Source organism: Crocuta crocuta, unplaced genomic scaffold (genome assembly GCF_008692635.1).
Source record: "Crocuta crocuta isolate KB4526 unplaced genomic scaffold, BGI_CrCroc_1.0 scaffold317, whole genome shotgun sequence".
NCBI classification, from domain to species: Eukaryota; Metazoa; Chordata; class Mammalia; order Carnivora; family Hyaenidae; genus Crocuta; species Crocuta crocuta.
This window is the reverse complement of record NW_027530984.1, coordinates 1,932,796-1,953,341: the sequence shown is the minus strand read 5'-3', so window position 1 is coordinate 1,953,341 and position 20,546 is coordinate 1,932,796. Positions and strand designations below refer to the sequence as shown.

Sequence of the window (20,546 nt, the reverse complement as noted above, 5' to 3'; positions counted from 1 at the left end):
TAATGAAATTAGAAAAAAAAAACTTCAAAATAATTATGTAGTGATAGGTATTTTATATCATTTTTAGGACTAGTTAAAATTAGCACTGGACATTCTGATTATAATATCAACTTGCTAAATATCCTCATAAAAATAATTTTTAACCCCTTTTTTGGAAAAAAATAATGGTTAGGGGGTATTGGTTTTACCAGCTCTTAGGGCATGGAGGAGGGCTCTTGTGGGAATGAGCACTGGGTGTTATATGGAAACCAACTTGACAAAAAATTATTAAAAAAAAAAGAATCATTAAAGATTTGGTATTAAAGAAAGAATAGGCAGAAAAATTAATGGAAAGGAATAAATAGTCCAGAAATAGGCTTAAATGCATATCCATTTAAGCATCTATAAATGCATAAATAGCCTAGTGTATAATAAGAGTAGTATTTTGAGTAAGGGGGAATGATGGAATGTTAACAAATTGAGACTGCTGTTCCACATGGCAACAAAGAAACAAACAAAAAAGCTAGATTTTAGTTCATTCCATAAAAAATAATAATAAATTCCAATGGATCAAAGATTGAAATAGTTAAAACAAAAGCAGAAAAACCCATTAAAGTTCTAGAGGAAACTATGAATGAATTTGTAAAAATTAAAACATTGATGTGACAGACACTTTTGTATGAGTGACACAAGAAACCATAATTCCATGAGGAAAAATAATTAGAAATTTGATTATAAAAACATGTAAATTTTATATATGGCAAAATAGCTAGCAGCTACTTTGATCGATAGAGTAAAATAAATGAAAAGAAAATTCCAATACATGTAAATATATTTTTGTTATAAAATATTTTTTATAGAAAAATAGTTTATTATGAAAAGGCAGTTAATAAAAAAAGATGTTTAAAAGGGCCAATACACAAACAAATAAGCTCAAATCAATTCCATTCACATGTAAGGAAATAAAAATAAATATTATGAGATATTAGCTGTATCTATCAAAATATCATAAATGAAAATGTTTAGAAATATCTTGTGGTAGTGAAAATAAGAGGAAACAATTGTTAAAACACTTTTGTTTGGAGTATAAATTTATATAATTAGGGAACAATTTGGCAATATCTTTCAAAATTTGAAATGCACGATAGGATTTGGGAATTCTGCTGGTAATGTATTCTACAAATACATTGCAAATAACTTAACTATATTTATTCAGCATTGTACAATAACAAAATGAGATGAATTTAAATCATCATACGAGTTAAATAAATATATTCAATCAGTGAAATGCCACATGTTTAAAATAATGAGCTAGACATTTTTCTTAATGATGATATGGAAAGTCATACATAAGCATATGAAAAAATGCAGAAAAGAGTGTATATCATTCCATGTGTGGTTAATTTTTTATGAATATGTATAGAAGATTCTGGAAATATATACAAGAACATATTAATAGTCATTGTCTCCAGGCAGTGGAAATGTGAGATAAGAAAGAATGTCTACTTTAATTTTACGACCATTTGTAATGTTCAATGATATGGTCATGAATTTCTTTGTATTACTTTTATAGTAAAGAAAGTAGTGGCAGTTTTAAAAATGAGTTAGCATTAATGTCTTATATTTTCCTTTAGATAATAATAACAGAGTGAAGCTGATAGCCGATGCTAGCATTCCAGGATCAGATTATATTAATGCCAGCTATGTTTCTGTAAGTTGCCATTTTTTGTTTTATATTCTTATAAAACATAAATACTTCAATTATATTACTCTTCCAACTATTTTAAATTAATTATAAGCTCTGTGGATATTAATGTGCCAGTTCCTCAAAAAAACACAAGGTACCTCCATTTTACAGATGGGGAAATGGGGGCTTCTAATAGAGATTGCAGTTTACCAACAATCATTTCACTAGTAAGTGACACAGGCCTTTCCACTATTTTATGTTTGTCAGAATATTCTTTGTGTATAACAAGGTCTGCCCATCTCCCTTACAAAGAAAAAATTAGTCAAAAAGATAGTTATGTCCATACAATATAAAATTGGTATGTATTTCTTCCCATCTAGATTCTCAGTCCTTCAATGGGACTATGATGTCATGTGCTACACTTTACCCTCAGCTACCTAGAGAATGTGCATTCCATTGTACCTGCTCAAAGAACATAAATGAGGGAGGCCAGGGTGGCTCAATCAGTTAAGCTTCCAACTCTTGATTTCAGCTCAGGCCATGATTTCATGGTTCATGGGTTCAAGCACTGTGTCGGGTTCTGCACTGACAGTGCGAGGCCTTCTTGGGATTCTCTCATTCTCCCTCTCTCTGCCCCTCCTTCACTTGCTTTCTCTCTCCCAAAAGTAAATAAGTATTAAAAAAAAAAAAAAGATGGGGTGGCTGGGTGGCTCGGTTGGTTAAGCATCCAACTTCAGCTTAGGTCATGATCTCACAGGTTGTGGGTTCCAGCCCCACATCAGGCTCTGTGCTGACAGCTCAGAGCTTGGAAACTGCTTTGGATTCTGTATCTCCCTCTCTCTCTGCCCCTCCCTTGTTTGCATTCTCTCTCTCTAAAATAAACATAAAAATAAAATTAAAATTAAAAAGAACACAAATAAACCAACATGAGATGAACTGTAGCATGCCTAATGAACTATCTGGCACATCATAGATAATAAAAGCTTGCTTCACTGGATTATAAATTGAATAAAACCAAAGTGTTTTCAGGGCTCCCTCTCTTTCTCCATGGTTCTTTTTCCCCTCAGTGCTCTTCCCTATCATTGGTATACAGAACCTTTAAATGCACCCAAGACCTCCACTTGGATTGGCACAATCACGAAATCTCAGAGTTAGGAACGGCCTGTGTTCTTGTTTAAGTCAACCATTCACCTTGGAACTGTTTCTTTAAAAATCCTGATAATTAGATGTTAGCTTCTCTCGGCATTGATTCACCTACTTCCTCCTAAGGCAGATGATTCTCTTTCTGAACAGCTCCACTATACAGTTGTTTTTTAAAAACAAGATATGCTCCCTTATATTTTCACCCACTACCTTTAATTCTAACATACAGCAAAGTTAACCATCCTTATCATGGTGACCCTACAATCACTTGAGGATTTCCTCTACTGCCCTTAGTCTTTTTTTTCATTTTTTAATGTCTCTAACTCAATTATTTTATTTTAGTTTTAATTATTTTTAATATTTAAGTTAACATACAGTGTAATATTGGCTTCAGAAGTAGAATTTGGTGATTCATCCCTTACATATAACCCTCAGTGCCCAGCACAAGTGCCCTAGTTAGTACCCATCACCCATTTAGCCCATTTCGCACCCACCTCCCTCCATCAAACGTAAGTTTGTTCTCTATTGTTAAGAGTCTCTTGTGGTTTATTTCCCTTCCTTCTCTCCACCCTCCTTTCCATATGTTCATCTTTTTTTGTTTCCTAAATTCCACATATGAATGAAATTAATGGTACTTGTCATTTCTGACTGACTTAATTCTCTTCACGTAAAACACTCTAGCTCCATCTACATAGTTGCAAATGGCAGGATCTCATTCTTTTTGATGGCTGAGTAATATTCCATTGTATGTATACACCACATCTTCTTTATCTATTCAGCAAGTGATGGACACTGGGCTCTCTCCATTCTTTGACTATTGTTGATAATGCTGCTATTAACATTGGGGTGCATGTGTATATGGTATACCCTTTCTAATCTGTATTTTTGAATCCTTTGGGTAAATACCTAGTAGTGCAATTGCTGGATCATAGAGTAGTTCTATTTTTAGTTTCTTGAGGGAACTCCATACCATTCTCCAGAGTGGCTGCCCCAGTTTGCATTCCCACCTACAGAGCAAGAGGGTTCCCCTTCCTCCGCATCATCGCCAACATCTGTTGTTTCTTTTGTTGTTAATTCTGACAGGTATGAGGTGGTATCTTATTGTGGTTTTAATTTGTATTCCCTGCTGATGAGTGATTTTGAGCATCTTTACATGTGTCTGTTAGCCATCTGGATGTCTTCTTTGGAAAAGTGTCTGTTCATATCTTCTGCCCATTTATTAACTGGGTTGTTTGGTTTTTGCTGCCCATAGTCTTTTATTCTTTTCTTGCTCATAGGTCTTCTCACCCAGGCCTGCCATTCCCTTTGGTCTCACTGGGACACTGCTTATTTGATGCTCCATCCTGCCTTGAAACTTCCAATAAGGGGGAAAAATTCACTCTAAATTCTATATTGATTAATTATGAGTCCATAATTACAACCATGTATTGGGTCCTATTGTGAAAGGAATAAATAATGGGAGAATTGAAGATTTCTTAATAGGGAAGTGAGGGAGGGTTCAGAGAAGTTAAGGCATCTTTTGAATTTTTATGCAAAAGCTTTAAATCAAACCCATTTGTCTGCAAGAACTTTAAATCCATTTTGAAAAACCACATACATTTTCTGTTGTGGTAACAATATTTTAGTCTCTTAGGAAATTATTAATTCCCTTGAAAATGTAATTCTTTGCCTAAAGATGTTGGTGAAATCTTGTGGTTATTAATTTTCATTATAGCCTAAACTCTATAGCATGTTGAAGTTTTACTTTGATTTACAGAATGATACATATATGCATTTAAATTTAATCGCTGTGCTAATGATCATGTGTTTTGTGATACTATAGAACAGGACAAAGGCAAATAATTGTCTCAGTGATGTATTGATTTGTGCCATTTTTATTCCCCAATAAGTAGGCACAAAAGAATAGCTCACATCCTCTAATGTTCAACCAGATATAAGGTGACAGTATAGGGTATGAATACAATTACAAAGGAAACTGACAGTTTTAGTAGGTGTAACTAAACCACACAGATTACATAAACAAAGGAATATTCATGAACCTCCAGTGTCCCTTCTAAATATTATAGGTTGTCAGTTGTCAGGAAACAGTCATAAGAAGATGATGATACAGGGTGAGCAATAAACTAAGAATTCTGAATATATATATCCTGCTATAATCAAGTGATGTTATAATATAATAAACCTTACAACAAAGTCACTATGACTCACATGTAATGATATTCAAAATCATTACTGAGCTGCATGGTAAGCAGGCCCTGATGGAAAGCACTCTACATTAAGGAAGATTTCAGGATTAGGGTAGGAAGTATATTGTTACTCTTAGCTTTCGGGTAAATCTTTGCTTGAAATGCCAGGAAGAGATGGAAATAGAAAAGCCATTAAACCATAGTGGCCCTTACTTCACCATCCCCAAAGTCGGGCAGTCTTCCCTCAGAAAGCGAAGACTTCTCAGAAAGAAACATCTGACGCTTCTATTTCCCCCCACACCCCAATTTTGTTCCATGGTATCTCCATCTGAAAGTCATGAACACTTTTTCCAGAAGCAAAAGACAAGAGCCATCTACAAATGGATTCTGGATTCCTATTTCTCTCTCTGAGAGCTAGAGGAAAAGAGAGGAGAACTATAAAGGAAGTTAAGTAAGACAACTAACTAGTCATCAAGTGGAAAAGTGGGAAATGAAGTCTGGGGAAAGGAAAAGGGAGGACCAGAAGGTGGTCTGAGGGAAATACTTTAAGATTGGGAAACTCCAGGCCAGGGTCTGTAACGAGATTAATATGTGTTTATCCCTCTGCCCTTTGCTGTTCTTGGGAATGGTGCTCTTGAGGCTAGGAGTCATGGAGAGCTTGGAACATTTTGACAGTGGATGGACTGTGGGAGAGAGGTAGGGAGGAAAAAAGATATGGTATCCCTGTAAACAGCCACTAACTTTACAAATGAGTTTAGAAATAATTTCAAGAGAGCAAACAATAATAACATTATGCAACAGGACACAAGAAAGGCACCAAGGCCTCACAATTATCTCTACTGTCAACTTGAGATGCCTGAAATTACTTTAACTTAAGCATAGATTTTTACTATAATTAGAAATTAAAAATTAAAAGCCATGATGAAAATGAACTATAGTAACATCAGAAACAGATTTGTCCCTACTTTGATAGAATACTCTAGTACCAAAAAGTGGTCCCTGAAAAAATGAAAATGCAAATGACTGAGGAAAAAAACGTTTTATAAATTGAATGATTACCATTAATTGTCCTCATCCTTGAAATACTTTCTTCATTGGGTACCCAGGACATCAATTTCTCCATTTTCCATCTACACCTTTGACTCCTTCCTCTCAGTCTCATTGGTTCTCTGTTATCTCCTTCACCACCAAACATTGGAATTATCTAGAACCCAATCCTTAAATTTACGATTTCTTTCTAAATTCACTTCCTTATCATTTCACCCATTCTTGTGTTTTAACTGAAATCTAGGCAATGATTACTTTCAAATGTGTGCATCCCATTTGGATGTCTTCCTGAATTCTAGACTCATATACCCAATTGCCTTCGTGATATTGCCACTTGAATGTCTAACAAGGATTTCAAGTTTAATATCTCAATAATAAATTCCTAATTTTCCCTTCAAATCTGCACATACTGAATTCTTCCCCATCTTTCTCTGATTTTTTATTGATTCTTCTAATTTTCTTATACCCAATATCCAGTCCATCAGCAAATTCCTTTGACTCTGTCTTCTAAATATATCCATATCTTATCACTTCTCACCATCCCCACCGCTGTCAGCCAAACTACCCCAGTGGTGGGATTGTGGCAATACCCTTCTAACCACTCTCCTTCTTTCACTTTAAAAAAAAAGTTTATTTATTTATTGGGAAAGAGAGTGAGCAAGGGCATGAGCAGGGGAATGCAGAGAGAGAGAGAGAATCCCAAGCAGGCTGTGCGCTGTCAGCACAGAGCCCAATGTGGAGCTCAGTCCCACAAACTATGAGATCATGACCTGAGCCGAAATCAAGAATCAGACTTGTTTAACTGACTGAGCCACCAAGGTACCCCCTCCTTTCGCTTTTTAACCCCTATAGGCTTCTTCTTACAAAAGCCAGAGTAAAACTGCTAAACCATGTAGAGTGTATGGTTTAAACACTGTATGTTCAAAGTCTTTCAACAGCTTTCTGTATCATCCAGAATAGAAACCAGTCTTATAATTATCTACTAGGACATAAAGCACCCCTATCTTCCCTCCCCTGTTCTTTCTCATGGCATCTTCTACAACCGGCCTCCCTCATTTACTCCACTCCAGCTGTTAAATTCTAGACACATTTTTTTCCTTTAATGCTGTTACACTTGACTTTCTACCTGGAACACTTTCCCCCAAATCCTGCAGACCTTACTCCCTTCCTTCTTCAAATTGTCCCTAAGATATTGCCCATGAGTCTTTTCTGAACACCCTATTTTCTGAAAACCTCTTTCATAACACTTACCACTTCAAACAATTCTACATAATTTGATTATTTAATGGACTTTTTAATAGACTTAATGTCTATCTCCCCCTAACTAAAATATAGGATAAATGAGAAGAAGAATGCTAGTGTCTTTTGTCAGGGGATGAGTCCCCAATTCCTAGAACAGTGCCTCACACACAGTAGAAACTCATAAATATTACTTCAGTGGAAGAATGTACATCTTTTCATACCGTAAAGAAACTGAACAAAATATTAATGGTACTTCATTCTAGATAGTTTGCAGGTGAATTCTACATTCTATTATATATTTTACAACTAGTATATTTTTATATATTGTTCAGATAGATAGATAGATTGAATGATTTAATGTTGTAATTGTATCCTTTTAGGGCTACCTATGTCCAAATGAATTTATTGCCACTCAAGGTCCATTACCAGGAACAGTTGGGGATTTTTGGAGAATGGTGTGGGAAACCAGAGCGAAAACATTGGTAATGCTAACACAGTGTTTTGAAAAAGGACGGGTAAGTTATTTAAAAATCTTTCACAAGAGGTCATTTTCCAATTGTCTTAATATGTGTGTGACAATTTCGGCTAATACTATGAGTCATTAATAACTTGGACATCCATCTATAAGGCAGTTTTAACTTAGTAGCAATAACTGTGATATATATTCTAATATAAGAGTGGTTCTTGACCGGTGATCTTCTCTGAACACAGATCAGATGCCATCAGTATTGGCCAGAGGACAACAAACCAGTTACCGTCTTTGGAGATATAGTGATTACAAAGCTAATGGAGGATGTTCAAATAGATTGGACCATCAGGGATCTGAAAATTGAAAGGGTAAAAAAAGGCAATGGAGGGGAACACAATAGTCAATAGGAATCTCTTAATGTCTAAAGCTCAAATTAATTTCCAGAATTGTCCCTTGCAACAACACCTCTGCATTCAACAGTGCCTTCCTAATATTTTCTGAACAAAAGTCTTTAGTTGGTAACTGACCTCAATATATGTTGTTACGTTGTTTAATTCTAAATCTCATGGTTAAGGTTTACATTAACCAATTATCATCAAATTGTTAGGTAGGGAAAAAAAAGAAGGAAATAACTAGATTAAGAGGTTTGATGAAAAAACTCTAATATTTGATTTAAACAGGAATTTCCCTAATCAGTCATCTCTTTCTTTGTCTTAATAATTTGATTTTTATTTACTCCAGAACCAATACATAAGGTGTAGTATGGGATTCCACTTATCAGTTTGTATAAATGCCTATACACACAGAAAATGATACAAAGGACCTTTATATTTTCTGACATTATCAGACACTCATTACCTGTGTTTTGAATAACTGTTGAATGTGTTTAAGTTTTGGAACAAAATTGTTTTAAAATCTATTATTCTTGCCCTACAAAATGTTACACTACGTTTGAATATAAACACTATATTATCATCTGTTTGTATTGCTTCCATTTATGCTGAAAGGCAATTTGCTTTATTGTAACAATAATAGAGCACCTGTCTTACAGGAAATCATGAAAACATAGTTTCTTCTGTTTGGTAAATAGCCATTTTTAAAAGACTTCAAAAGCTAGGACTTCAGCTGCCTTAAACCTTCATTGTAGAACTTTAATAATTGTATCACGCTTCTTTAATCTGTCACGTTGCCTAGCATGGAGATTGCATGACCGTACGACAGTGCAACTTTACTGCTTGGCCTGAGCATGGAGTCCCTGAAAACAGTGCGCCTCTAATTCACTTTGTAAAGTTGGTTCGAGCAAGCAGAGCACACGACACCACACCTATGATTGTTCACTGCAGGTAAGGAAGACATTGTCAGAACCTTATCTGAAACACTAGAAATGGCATTTAAACTCAATGTGTCTTTATTATCATGACACCATTGACAAGGGAATTTTCCTGAACTCTTGACTAGATTATGCCTCTCAGAGGAAAGTCTTTAAATTGTTTTTAATCGTAGCCCCTCACTGATGTGTGGATGTATGTGTATGTATGGTGTGGTGTGTGTGTGTGTGTGTGTGTGTGTGTCTGTAGGATTTTAAGAATTTTACAAATAAGCATCTGATCCTTTATTATTTCTTTTTTTATAATTTTTTATAGTTTTTATTTATTTATGTAACAGAGAGAGACAGAGCATGAGCGGGGGAGGGGCAGAGAGAGGGAGACACAGAATCTGAAGCAGGCTCCAGGCTCTGAGCTGCCTGCACAGAACCTGATGTGGGGCTCCAACCCACAAACCGTGAGATCATGACCTGAGCCGAAGTCAGACGCTTAACCAACTGAGCCACCCAGGCACCCCTGATCCTCTATTATGTCAATTCGCATTAGTCTATTATAATTTAATATTTTTGTAAAACAAAATTTTAGATTTGAGTTGCAAAAAAACAGAAGAAAATGAACTTTAAAATAAAGATTAAATTAAATGATCACTCCAAGTATGGTAACAAATTTTTACAAACTTTAGTTACTCACATGTCTTCCTTGACTAGCTTCTTGAACTCGGTTAAGAGAATATACCTGTAAGGTGAAACTTTTCTCCTCATTTTCATTGGTATTTAATACTCAGAAATAAAATTCAAGGCTGTTTGGAATTCAGAGCTTTCCTGGACAGGTTAATTTACTTTGTGTTTTCTAACATGGTTAGATCTAAATAAGTCTCAACTTCAGTCTCTTCAACAATTGGTTTGTAAATTAGAGAAAAAGTGAATATTAATACACTATTTTATGATTTCACTTACATGAGATACCTAGAATAGGTAAATTCATAGAGACAGAAAGTAGAATTGTGGTTACCAGGGACTCAAGGGAGAGAGAGATGGGGAATTACTGGTTAATAAGTACGTTGTTTAATTGGTTGTTTAATGCGAACTCCTGCTTGGGAAGATGAAAAATTCCTGGAAATGGGTAATGGTGATGGTGGCACAACATTGTGAATGTGCTTCGTGCCAACTGAGTTATGTACTTAAATATGGTTGAAATGGTACATTGTATGTTATGTATCTTCTACTGCAATAAAATATTTAGGTTAACAGTAGTTAGTCACACTAATACTGAATAAATTATCAATTATAATAATTCCAGTAACTAATTGATATTTTTTCTAATGGTGTATGCTATAATCAGTGTGGTTAAAGATGTAAGAAAATATTAATCCATCCAAGATTTTTACTTTTATTTAGAGGAAAAAGTTTTAATTATGTAATTTAAATGGTTATACATTTTCTAGGAATATTTTACATTTTTAAATTATAAAGGTAACACACAAATGATTGCTCATTATAAAATATCTAAATAATATTTAGATTTAAAAAAGCATATAGAAAAAAAAGCATATAGAACAAAAACTAAAAACCTCAGTTTACTGTCTTAATTCCATTTCCCTTCCCTATACATAACATTTTCATCAGAATAGTGTATGATATAAATAGATTAACAGCTTGCTTTTAAAGTCAATGATTCCTTTTAAGCTGGGCCATAGATGATTAAAATTTTTGATGGACAGTAGCTGCCTTTAGTTTCTCTGTGTCTTGTACATATACTGACACTGACACTAACACCCATTAGAAAAGAAAAGTACCTAATCCCTTGTAGCCTCAAAAAGAGTAGAGAACAGATAGTAGCTACACTGTGGTGAACATAGCATAATCTATAGACTTCTCAAATCACTATGTTGTATACCTGAAACTAATGCCACATTGTGTGTCAACTATATATACTTCAATAGGAAGAGAGGCGGAGAGACAGAGAGAGAGAGAGAGAGAGAGAGAGACTCTCCCTTTGTAATAGAAATGGATAAAAGAGATCAGAAAAAAGTATGCTCAAATTAATAATTCTCTTTGGTATCATTTAAAACTGTCTACTAAATTTTTATCTCTAACCCCAACTTCTCACCTCAACTTAGATGTAATTTAACTGCCAATTTAATGTGACAGCCTGAATGACCACAAAACTCTGAAAATTTGATGTGTCCAAAACAGAATATTTGACTCAGTCTCTAAACTCACTCCTCCTTCTCAGCCCCCGCCTTGGTAAATGGCAAGTCCACTCTCCACGGAGCCAGAACCCTGGAGTCATCCCTGACTCTGCCCTTCCTCCCGCGTTCCACCTGCGGCCCTGCAGCAGACACTCTGATGCTTCACCCTCTCACCTCACCACTGCACTCTCCCGGCCCTGGCCTCCTTGCCCTTCTTTGAACATGCAGGACATGCTCCACTCACATCTCCCCCCACCTTCCGGCTGCAGGGCGGCTCTCCCACTATGTGCTCCCTCATGTGTGTTTCTTTTCTAATATTACATAATCAGAGATGCTTTCTCCTTAACCTGATTTCTCCTTCTCCATAGCGCTTATTAAGGCCAGCCACATTCTATGCAGTATTTGTGTCCTGCCCTTCTGTGTCCTCTAGAGAATAAGCTCCTTAAGTGTAGGGACTTTGTACTGTTGTTCACAGCTGTACCTCAGATGCCTGGACAGGGTCTGACACTCAAATTATATTGAATAATGTAATAACTGGTTACTCTGTTCAGGCATGTGTATATGTGTTACCATAATTAGACTTATGTTGTAATGCTCCTTATTTCTTACGTGGCTGAATCATGGGAAATTGCTAAGATTCAACTGTTTCTTACCTACAAAAATGGCAATCTTATGTTGCTCAAAGTAACATTTATAAGATTAGGTGACCTTCCAAGTGCCTTTTTTCTCTTTTTTATATTTACTTCCTATGTTAACCATTTAAATAGCTATGAGTCCTTTCCTTCTAATGGGAATTTCTGCATAAATCTTGTCAAGTTTATCAATTCATAGTTTCTGTGGAGCGCATACTTGTCCCTGAGTATGAAACTAATTTCTTAAAAGGAAATAGCTTTTCAATATTATTATCTATAGGAAGTAAAAAAAAATTGTAAGAAAAGAAAGTGAAAAGAACACATGAGAGACTGCCAGTAAGATGAAGAGGAAATGCTATAGGGCTAAACAGTTGGCATTTTTAATATTCAGCAGTTCTATTGGTAACCAAATATATGTTCAATACAAAATTTTTGGTGTTAAGAATGTTCGACAATTTTTTTTAAAAAATCTTTTTAATTTTATATACATATAAATATTACTCAGCCATCAAAACGGAATGAAATCTTGCCATTTGCAATGATGTGGATGGAGCTAGAGTATATTATGCTAAGTGAAAAGAGTAATTCAGAGAAAGGCAAATACCATATGACTTCATTCATATGTGGAACTTAAGAAACAAAACAGATGAACATAAGGGAAGGGAAAATAGAAAGGCAAACCATAAGAGACTCATAACTATAAAGAACAAACTGCGAGTTGATGGAGGGAGGTGGGTGGGGGGTGGGCTAAACGGGTGATGGGCATTGAGGAGAGCACTTATGATGAGCACTGGGTATTAATATGTAAGTGTTGACTCACTAAATTCTACTCCTGTAACCACTATTACACTACATGTTAACTAACTAGAATTTAAATAAAAACGTGAAACAAATAAACAAATCATCTGTATACTTCTCCAAATACACCCCTCAAAACATTATGAAAGAAGAGGAAAAGTTCAACTTGTTTAAGAAGAAAACCTCAAACATTTGATAGAGTTCTAATGATAATCATCTTGATCTATCTAGTCTTGGTAACAACACAAATCCAAACACACTCCAAAGAAAACCTACCTCCAAATAAGAAAAGGAACTGTTTAGGATTTATTACTCTCATAGTTCATTTTCCTCATGACTACCAACATGAACAATCTATTGCTGAACAGCATTCATCTAATGTCACTCTTCCTGCAGTGCTGGAGTGGGAAGAACTGGAGTTTTTATTGCCCTGGATCACTTAACACAACATATAAATGATCATGATTTTGTGGATATATATGGATTAGTAGCTGAACTGAGAAGTGAAAGAATGTGCATGGTGCAGAACCTGGTAAGATGTCTAAAACCGTGTGTGCTGTCAGCTCTACAATTTCTCCAGGGAGGAGCTTAGCGGTAGCAGTCTGGTTGGGCATGGACTTAATGCCTTATTTGCCCAGCAGCCACTCTGCTCTATTTGGTTCCATTATAAACTTCCTGGGGGAGGGAATTTGGGAAAGGCAGCTCACACAGCATAGTCCCCGCTGTGAACTGTTACTGACTGGTCATCCTAACTTGTTTATACTGATAAGCATATAGAAAATAATTCATAAAATTGATCTGTCTTTAGCATTTGGCAAATTAGAGCAGCCTAGGAAATGAACCAAATCAATTTCTTTTGTAAACATGCTAAAAGTTATATTTGGTAAAAGTTTAAAACATTGACTGTTATGGGGTTTTCTGTATTTCATTTGTCCATTTTTACCCCTGTTGTATATTAGTACTAATGATTGTCATAGCATATTACCAACTAGCTACCTGGGAGTATTTTGTTTTGTTGTTTTGGTTTAAAGGCAAAAATACTTATAAAATATATAGGTTTTTCTTCATTAAAAAAGTCACAGAGTATAACACTAAATCCTTTACATATATTATCTCATTTAATCCTTTATTTGTGAAGCAGTACCAATAAAACTAATCAACAGACTAGGTATTACTGGCTTTGCTTTACAAATAGGGAGGCAGATGTTCCCTTTGGAGACTCTAAATGATAAAACAAGGTTACACTATTAATTAGTTTCAGAACCAAAATTCAAGCCCAAATCTGTCTAACGATAACATATGTTTCTTTTTTTTTAATTTTTTTTTAACATTTATTTATTATTAAGAAACAGAGAGAGACAGAGTATGAGCAGGGGAGGGGCAGAAAGAAAGGGAGACACAGAATCTGAAGCAGGCTCCAGGCTCTGCACTGTCAGCACAGAGCCCATCGTGGGGCTCGAACCCACAAACTGCAAGATCATGACCTGAGCTGACGTCGGACGCTTAACCGCCTGAGCCACCCAGGCACCCCCAAGATGTTTCTATCTATATATGTGGATTGATATTTCTAGGTTCTTCAAATAGAAATTTTCTCACAGTAAATATACAGATCTGTCATAATCATATTTTCCACAATACCTACTAGAAAACACCTATAGCATCATAGTTTGTTAAAGGTATGAGAAAAATAGGATCTTGGCTTTAATAAGTTTGAAAAGAAGTTAACTTGATCTTAGAATTTCTTAAAGCCCCTCTGCTACTTTGCATTACAATTACAAATGTAGAGCCCCAATGGGCATCATTTTCCAAACTTACATGATTGTGAAATCCTTGAAACTTTTCTGACCCCAGAACTTATAATGCCATGTAGGGGAACATTAATGTTCTTAGGAAGATGCTGTCTAGACCAGAGACATCTAAACTTTGTGGACTATACGTCCCTTTCAGGAAACATGTTTGCACATTCACCTCTAATAATTCTACACTAATTTTTTAAATGTAGATTGAAGTTATGTAAATTATAAAACATATACAAAATGAGAAAGAAAAAACACGAAATAAAGATCAAATAAGCAATATTTTGAAATCTTGCTCGTTATGATGCTATTATATTATCATTAAGTATTTTCAAAAGATAATATATATACTTTACACAGGCAATTATTTTTTTGGCAATTCTATTTCAATAGTGATTTTAAATACATAAAATATACACATAGCACAAGGCAATTCTATTTCAATAGTAACTTTAAATACATATTCTAAATTATTTATAATTTTTAAAAAGTGATCTAGCTTTTTATTAGATTTCATTACACTGTTGTTTTTGCCGAATAGAGTAAGATTATTCTAGAGGTACAAAGAACATCAGCCCTGCCATTTCCTCATCATTCATTTGGGCTTACATGATAAATACTACCTTCAATCTACAGTCTCTTTGTAGGAATCTTTTTAAGCCACTTCACTTTTGTGATGGTGAGGTAAAATTAGGCAATGTAATCCATATGCATTCTCTTATATGCTGAAAGGGAACAAATGAGTGAAGTATCACTACTCCTTTGGAATACTTCAGAAATGGAACATGACTTGTGACCAAGGTTGTCTTCCTGGGTGTGACAGGCACAATCTCACAGGGCCCCATGCTCAAAAGGGCACTGCACTTGATACCAGTGTTTGCTATCACTGTCTTGAAAATCTTTAATAACTTTTGAGGGAGGAAACTCACATTTTCATCTTGCAGTCCTCAATTATAAGGGATACAATATAAATCCAACTATTAATCATTACTAAAACCCAAATTCTTTCTTATTTTTGTTAACAATAAGAATAAATAGAAACTTAACATTTTCCTCCCATGTCCCTGGATGTATCTATGTGCACAAGCGTTCAGTGTCCTTGACAGTGATCAAGATTGGTTGACTCTTTTGGATACTATAGAGAGTGCGGCTAACTGGGATATTGTTTCCTTTTAGAATCTAGAGTCAAATAATAAAAATTGGAAATATTTTGACTTGCTCTAAATTTTGTGGCACCAGACTTTGTACAGAGTATGTTCAAGAATGCCTGTTAATAATTTCACACAATTTAGTGCTCAATATATGCTATATGCTTCATACATTATGCTTATTTAACCAGCTCAAGTAGTATGTTTCAGGTTAGGCAAGGGAATGGAAAGAGCATGAATTTTGAAGTCAGAAAATTGAGTTAATATTCCAGCTCAGCTAATTAATTGTTGGCTCTGTGTCTTTGTTTAATTAACCTCTTTGAGTTATTTCTCTTTCGTAAAATAACCGTGTTACACTTTTCACAAGCTTATTGTCAGTATGAAATATAAGAGAAAGTACCTAAAGCACCAACATGCAGTAAATGCCCACCATGCAGTAAATGTCTGATAGAATTCTTCTGGGGAGAGCCCCTACTTGCTGAAAAGCTAGTACTCAGAAGCTCTCTTTCAACTCACTTCATTCCCAAAGTTATGCTCTTTACTGTCTTTTCTCTGTGATGATAAAAAAGGAAAGTGACTACAGTTCTTGACTCCAGTACTTACAAACCACTAGTGGCTTGCACAAGAGTGGTTTCTTATTTTCTTCTGTTGCAATGGAGAATGTTTCTAATTTCTATGAAGAATGCTGTCTCAGCACATGCTAGAGTAGCCATGGGCAGAGGTGAGGAGGTAGGAACCTCAGCAATATTTTGCCACTAAAAAGCCCCAGAGGGGCGTGGCCCAGACGCAGGAGAGAAGTAGGAGTTATTTCATTGTCTACCAAAACACAGTTCATAGCAGCCCTAAGAACTTTCTGAGAGAAGAGTATGCAGTAAGATAACATGCTGAGCTACTTTTGGTACCTCCAATAAGTGTTAATCTGGATAAGTCCCTTCCCTGCTATGGTTTTCCTGGAAATTTACAGATGTGAAGCCTTAGGGTAAAAGAAAAAAAAACTCATATATTTTTGGTGTGTAGTTTTTTTGCCAGGCACTTTACATATATTAAGTCCTTCAAATATCACAATGTACGTGTTATGATCTTCGAGATGAGGAAGCCAAACATCAGAAAAGTTTACTTCTTAAGGTACCATGATTATCTAAGAAGCTGGTAGAAGCTGGAATTCAACACATCACTGCCTCTTTGGCAATCACACACTATGACAGAAGGATCTTGGAAAATATAGTACCGGCCGTGGAGCTCAGCCTGCCCTGCTGGCAGAGTTTACACCCGTCATTCTTTCCAGTGGAGAAAATGAGATTGGGACAGTCAGAAGCTTCACATATCAAACGTGGCTTCAAATTTGAATGTAATTTTGTAAAAAACAAACAAACAAAACCACCTAAACACAAATTCAAAGATTGTCCTTTTCAAAGAAATTATATTGTGTCTGTATATTTCTGCCAATAATACTATTCATTGTGAGATGTATATTTGAAAACACTTTTTTAAAATTACCTTGAGAAGTAATTTATTAGTAATTTCAACAGAATTTTTACTAGTTTCTAATAAAACTTCATTTCTTACCAAAACTGAATTATACAAATTGATTGTCCACTCACTTACAAAACCCAAATGACTTCTGAATGTTACCCAAATGAAATTGTTCCTTGAATGATAAAGGTTGGCTAGGTGTGAAAATTAAATGGTGTCAACAAACATTTGTTATGTAACTGCTTCATGCCAGGCACTATTACAGGCAATGGGAATAAAGCAGTGAGTGTGACAGAGTTCTGCCCTCACAGAACTGACATTCTGATGAGATGAGATGAGATGAGATGTTTCTGTTTCCGGAAACATTTTGTAATTCATGAAGAAATAGATATTCATAATGACCAACAATTTCTGAAGACAGCTTTCAGTAGAGGAGTTCCAAAAAGATTTTGAGATACAGTAGCAATAGATATGAATATAACCTCTGAATGTGGTCACTTTAGAGGACACTCTATTTAAATTAGTTGTGTGTGTATGTATGTACTATATATATATATATATATAGTACATACATATAAAGTATACATATACATATAAAGTATATATACACATATATAGAGAGTATATATATACACATATATAAAGTATATATACATATATTTAAAGTATACACACACACAGACATATAAAGTAAATATTTGGTTATATTCCTTCAACATCAGTTGTTTCCTATGTAAAAATGAGGGTGGTTTTCTATAACTTGACTTTAAGTATCTTTGTGAAAGTCCAAACTCAAAAATGCTAACAGGTTACTGAATTATATTGAAAAAACTTCAAGAAGCTAGGTAGTACTGAATTTAGCCTAAACATTCAGATGAAATGTTAGGAGTCCTTGTCCAGGATGTGGGTGTTGGGATATTTCAGTGATCAACTGCCTTGTACTTACAAATAAAGACCTGACACTTGACATTAAGTAGGCCAAGTGTCAGGTGATTAACAGAATTGTTAAACGTATTTTAAATGTGCTGATGGTGTGTAGATATGCTCACTCACAGACAGTGAAAGCAAATTTAGCATCTGCATGCCAACAACCATGCTAATCATTCTGAAAAGAAAACTATTTACAAGAAAAATTACTCATTCAGACCTAGCAGGAAAAAGGAAATCATAAACAGATTTAAATAATCTAATTTGCCACTTTTTTATAATCACAGCAAGCAAAAACATATTAGCATGGGGCTTAATGGTAAGTATTAAAGAAAAGAAACAAGAAGCCATGGGAACTTGGAAAACCTTATGTTTGAAATGGCAGAAAATCATTTATATACATGGTGAGTTCTGTGCTTCTCGCTTAGCTGTTTAGCATTTATTAAATTCAGTATTACTTTTCACTGTAATGGTATAGCTCCCCTTATAAGAAAACTCTCCTCCCTTTCTGTTATGTAACCACTCTTTCTTTGGTGTCTAGGCGCAGTATATCTTTTTATACCAGTGCATTCTGGATCTCTTATCAAGTAAGGGAAGTAATCAGCCCATCTGCTTTGTTAACTATTCAGCACTTCAGAAGATGGACTCTTTGGATGCCATGGAAGGTAAACAGGCAAATTGTGCCAGTTTACTGGTTTATCAGAAGCATTCATTACATAATAACCACACGTTGAAAATGTTTTAACAGCCTGGTTAATGCACATAACAATTTCTTTTTATTTCTCTCGAATCCAAGTTAAGATAATAGCCTCTCTATCTTCATATTTTTGCCATGAAGCATTTAAATATTTTTCACTGGTAGCTTCAGTTCTCTCTTGTGACATGTTACTTTATCTTATAGGTGATGTTGAGCTTGAATGGGAAGAAACCACCATGTAAATATCCAGACCAAAGATTACAACTGAAGACATTTTCAAATCCCAGGGGCCAAAATTTCCCCCTCATTCTTCTGAATTGAAATGTGCAACCTTAAAGAAATCTCAATGTTTCTGTTACTGTGCCTTACTAAATGGATTGACATTTTATGAATAGTTTTAGAAAATAGCTAATTGAGGATAGTTATTTGTTTTGTACAGAATAAATATGCATTTAAAATGTTTAAGGAAAAATATCCCAGAGATTTTTGAAGTCTTCCACTTTTTCGGAATGAGCCAAATAGAAAATTAATATTATGATGTTTCTATGTAAAATTTCCCTGCATAGTGGATTGAACCTTGAACAAAAGTTGTAAATGTTGATTCAGTAGTGTTATTTTGGCCTCCAGGGTGTTAACGTTTCTTGTGGATAACTTCCAGGACTGTCATAATGATCTGTACTTCCATGTACACCCCTGTGTTTTGAATCTCTGTTTTATGAGTGCTGAGATATCATCTCATGATCTCGAACAGCTGAACGGTAACCCTCTGACACTGTAGGGATTACTTAGCCTTTATGCAACACACAGTAGCTCTTCGGGGACACTTAGGGCTATTTAAGTTGCATTGTGATCTGTAGTTTGAAAAAAACAAAAAGAAAAATTAAACAGTGCGATTGCTCATGTGAAGTCATAGAGTACATTTGTACTGTCTACGTTTGTACATTTTTCAGGACAAGCTATACCACTATGTTGTATAGTTAAATACATTGTTAAGTGGATCAGAATATTTGTCCATTAGATATATATTCAACCGAATATTAACAGCTTTGAAAGGTTTCTTCAGCAGAAATGTGTGATGTATACAGGGCAAGCTTGTAAACTAATGGTGTGCTGCTGTGGTGCCAATAGAAACTTCTGAACAGATTATATAAAATGGTCTTTATTTCATTTCCCTAAGTAAATTATTGAGGAGTGTATTCGGTGGAACTGAAAACAAAGACATTAACCAGGTTGTAGCAAATGAGAGATTTTTAAAAACATATTACAACCTCTCTTCTTTTAGATAGTGACAATGTGCTAGGAAAGCTTTGAACTATAATGAAATTATTTTGTCATAGATTTCAATTAAGAATCATCAAATAGTATAATTATTATATTTCTTCTATGATAAGAATTACACCTTATTTCTGCTGGCATATACATATAGGAAATATGACGGCCAATAAAATTGAATTTTAAAGAATTGAGTTCCTTTGCAGCATGATTTCAGAGGTCCTTATAGGTAAAAATTTTATTTTTATTACGTATTAAGATCTAATTGATAATTACCTTAAATAATATAATGAAGCATATTATATATAACTACAATATAGTGATATAGTATATTATATTGAATTAGTGTCTAATCACTTCCCACAGTACCTATAGATAGCAAGAAATCTTAAAATCAAATTCATTACCCAAGAAATTAAATTCTTTGATCTTACAAGCAGTCCTGCTTCTTGTCTTTTCATGGCAAAGAAATGTAAAAAATACCGTCCACTACTGTTCCAACCAAGTTCACTCTACAGAAAATTACAGACAACA

The 20,546-nt window shown here is 34.8% G+C and overlaps 1 protein-coding gene across 1 annotated transcript in view; it reads left to right on the top strand.

Moving 5' to 3' along the window:
• PTPRQ (protein tyrosine phosphatase receptor type Q) overlaps positions 1–19,098 on the top strand; it is a 188,623-nt gene extending 169,525 nt beyond the window's left edge. Inside the window, exons 39-45 of the mRNA XM_077770183.1 lie at positions 1,614–1,690; positions 7,665–7,799; positions 7,996–8,121; positions 8,948–9,096; positions 13,096–13,231; positions 18,585–18,708; positions 18,945–19,098. Of these exons, the coding sequence (XP_077626309.1) occupies positions 1,614–1,690; positions 7,665–7,799; positions 7,996–8,121; positions 8,948–9,096; positions 13,096–13,231; positions 18,585–18,708; positions 18,945–18,982 (785 nt within the window). The 3' untranslated portion in view covers positions 18,983–19,098. The remainder of the gene's footprint in view (positions 1–1,613; positions 1,691–7,664; positions 7,800–7,995; positions 8,122–8,947; positions 9,097–13,095; positions 13,232–18,584; positions 18,709–18,944) is intronic.
• Positions 19,099–20,546: the final 1,448 nt, after the last annotated feature.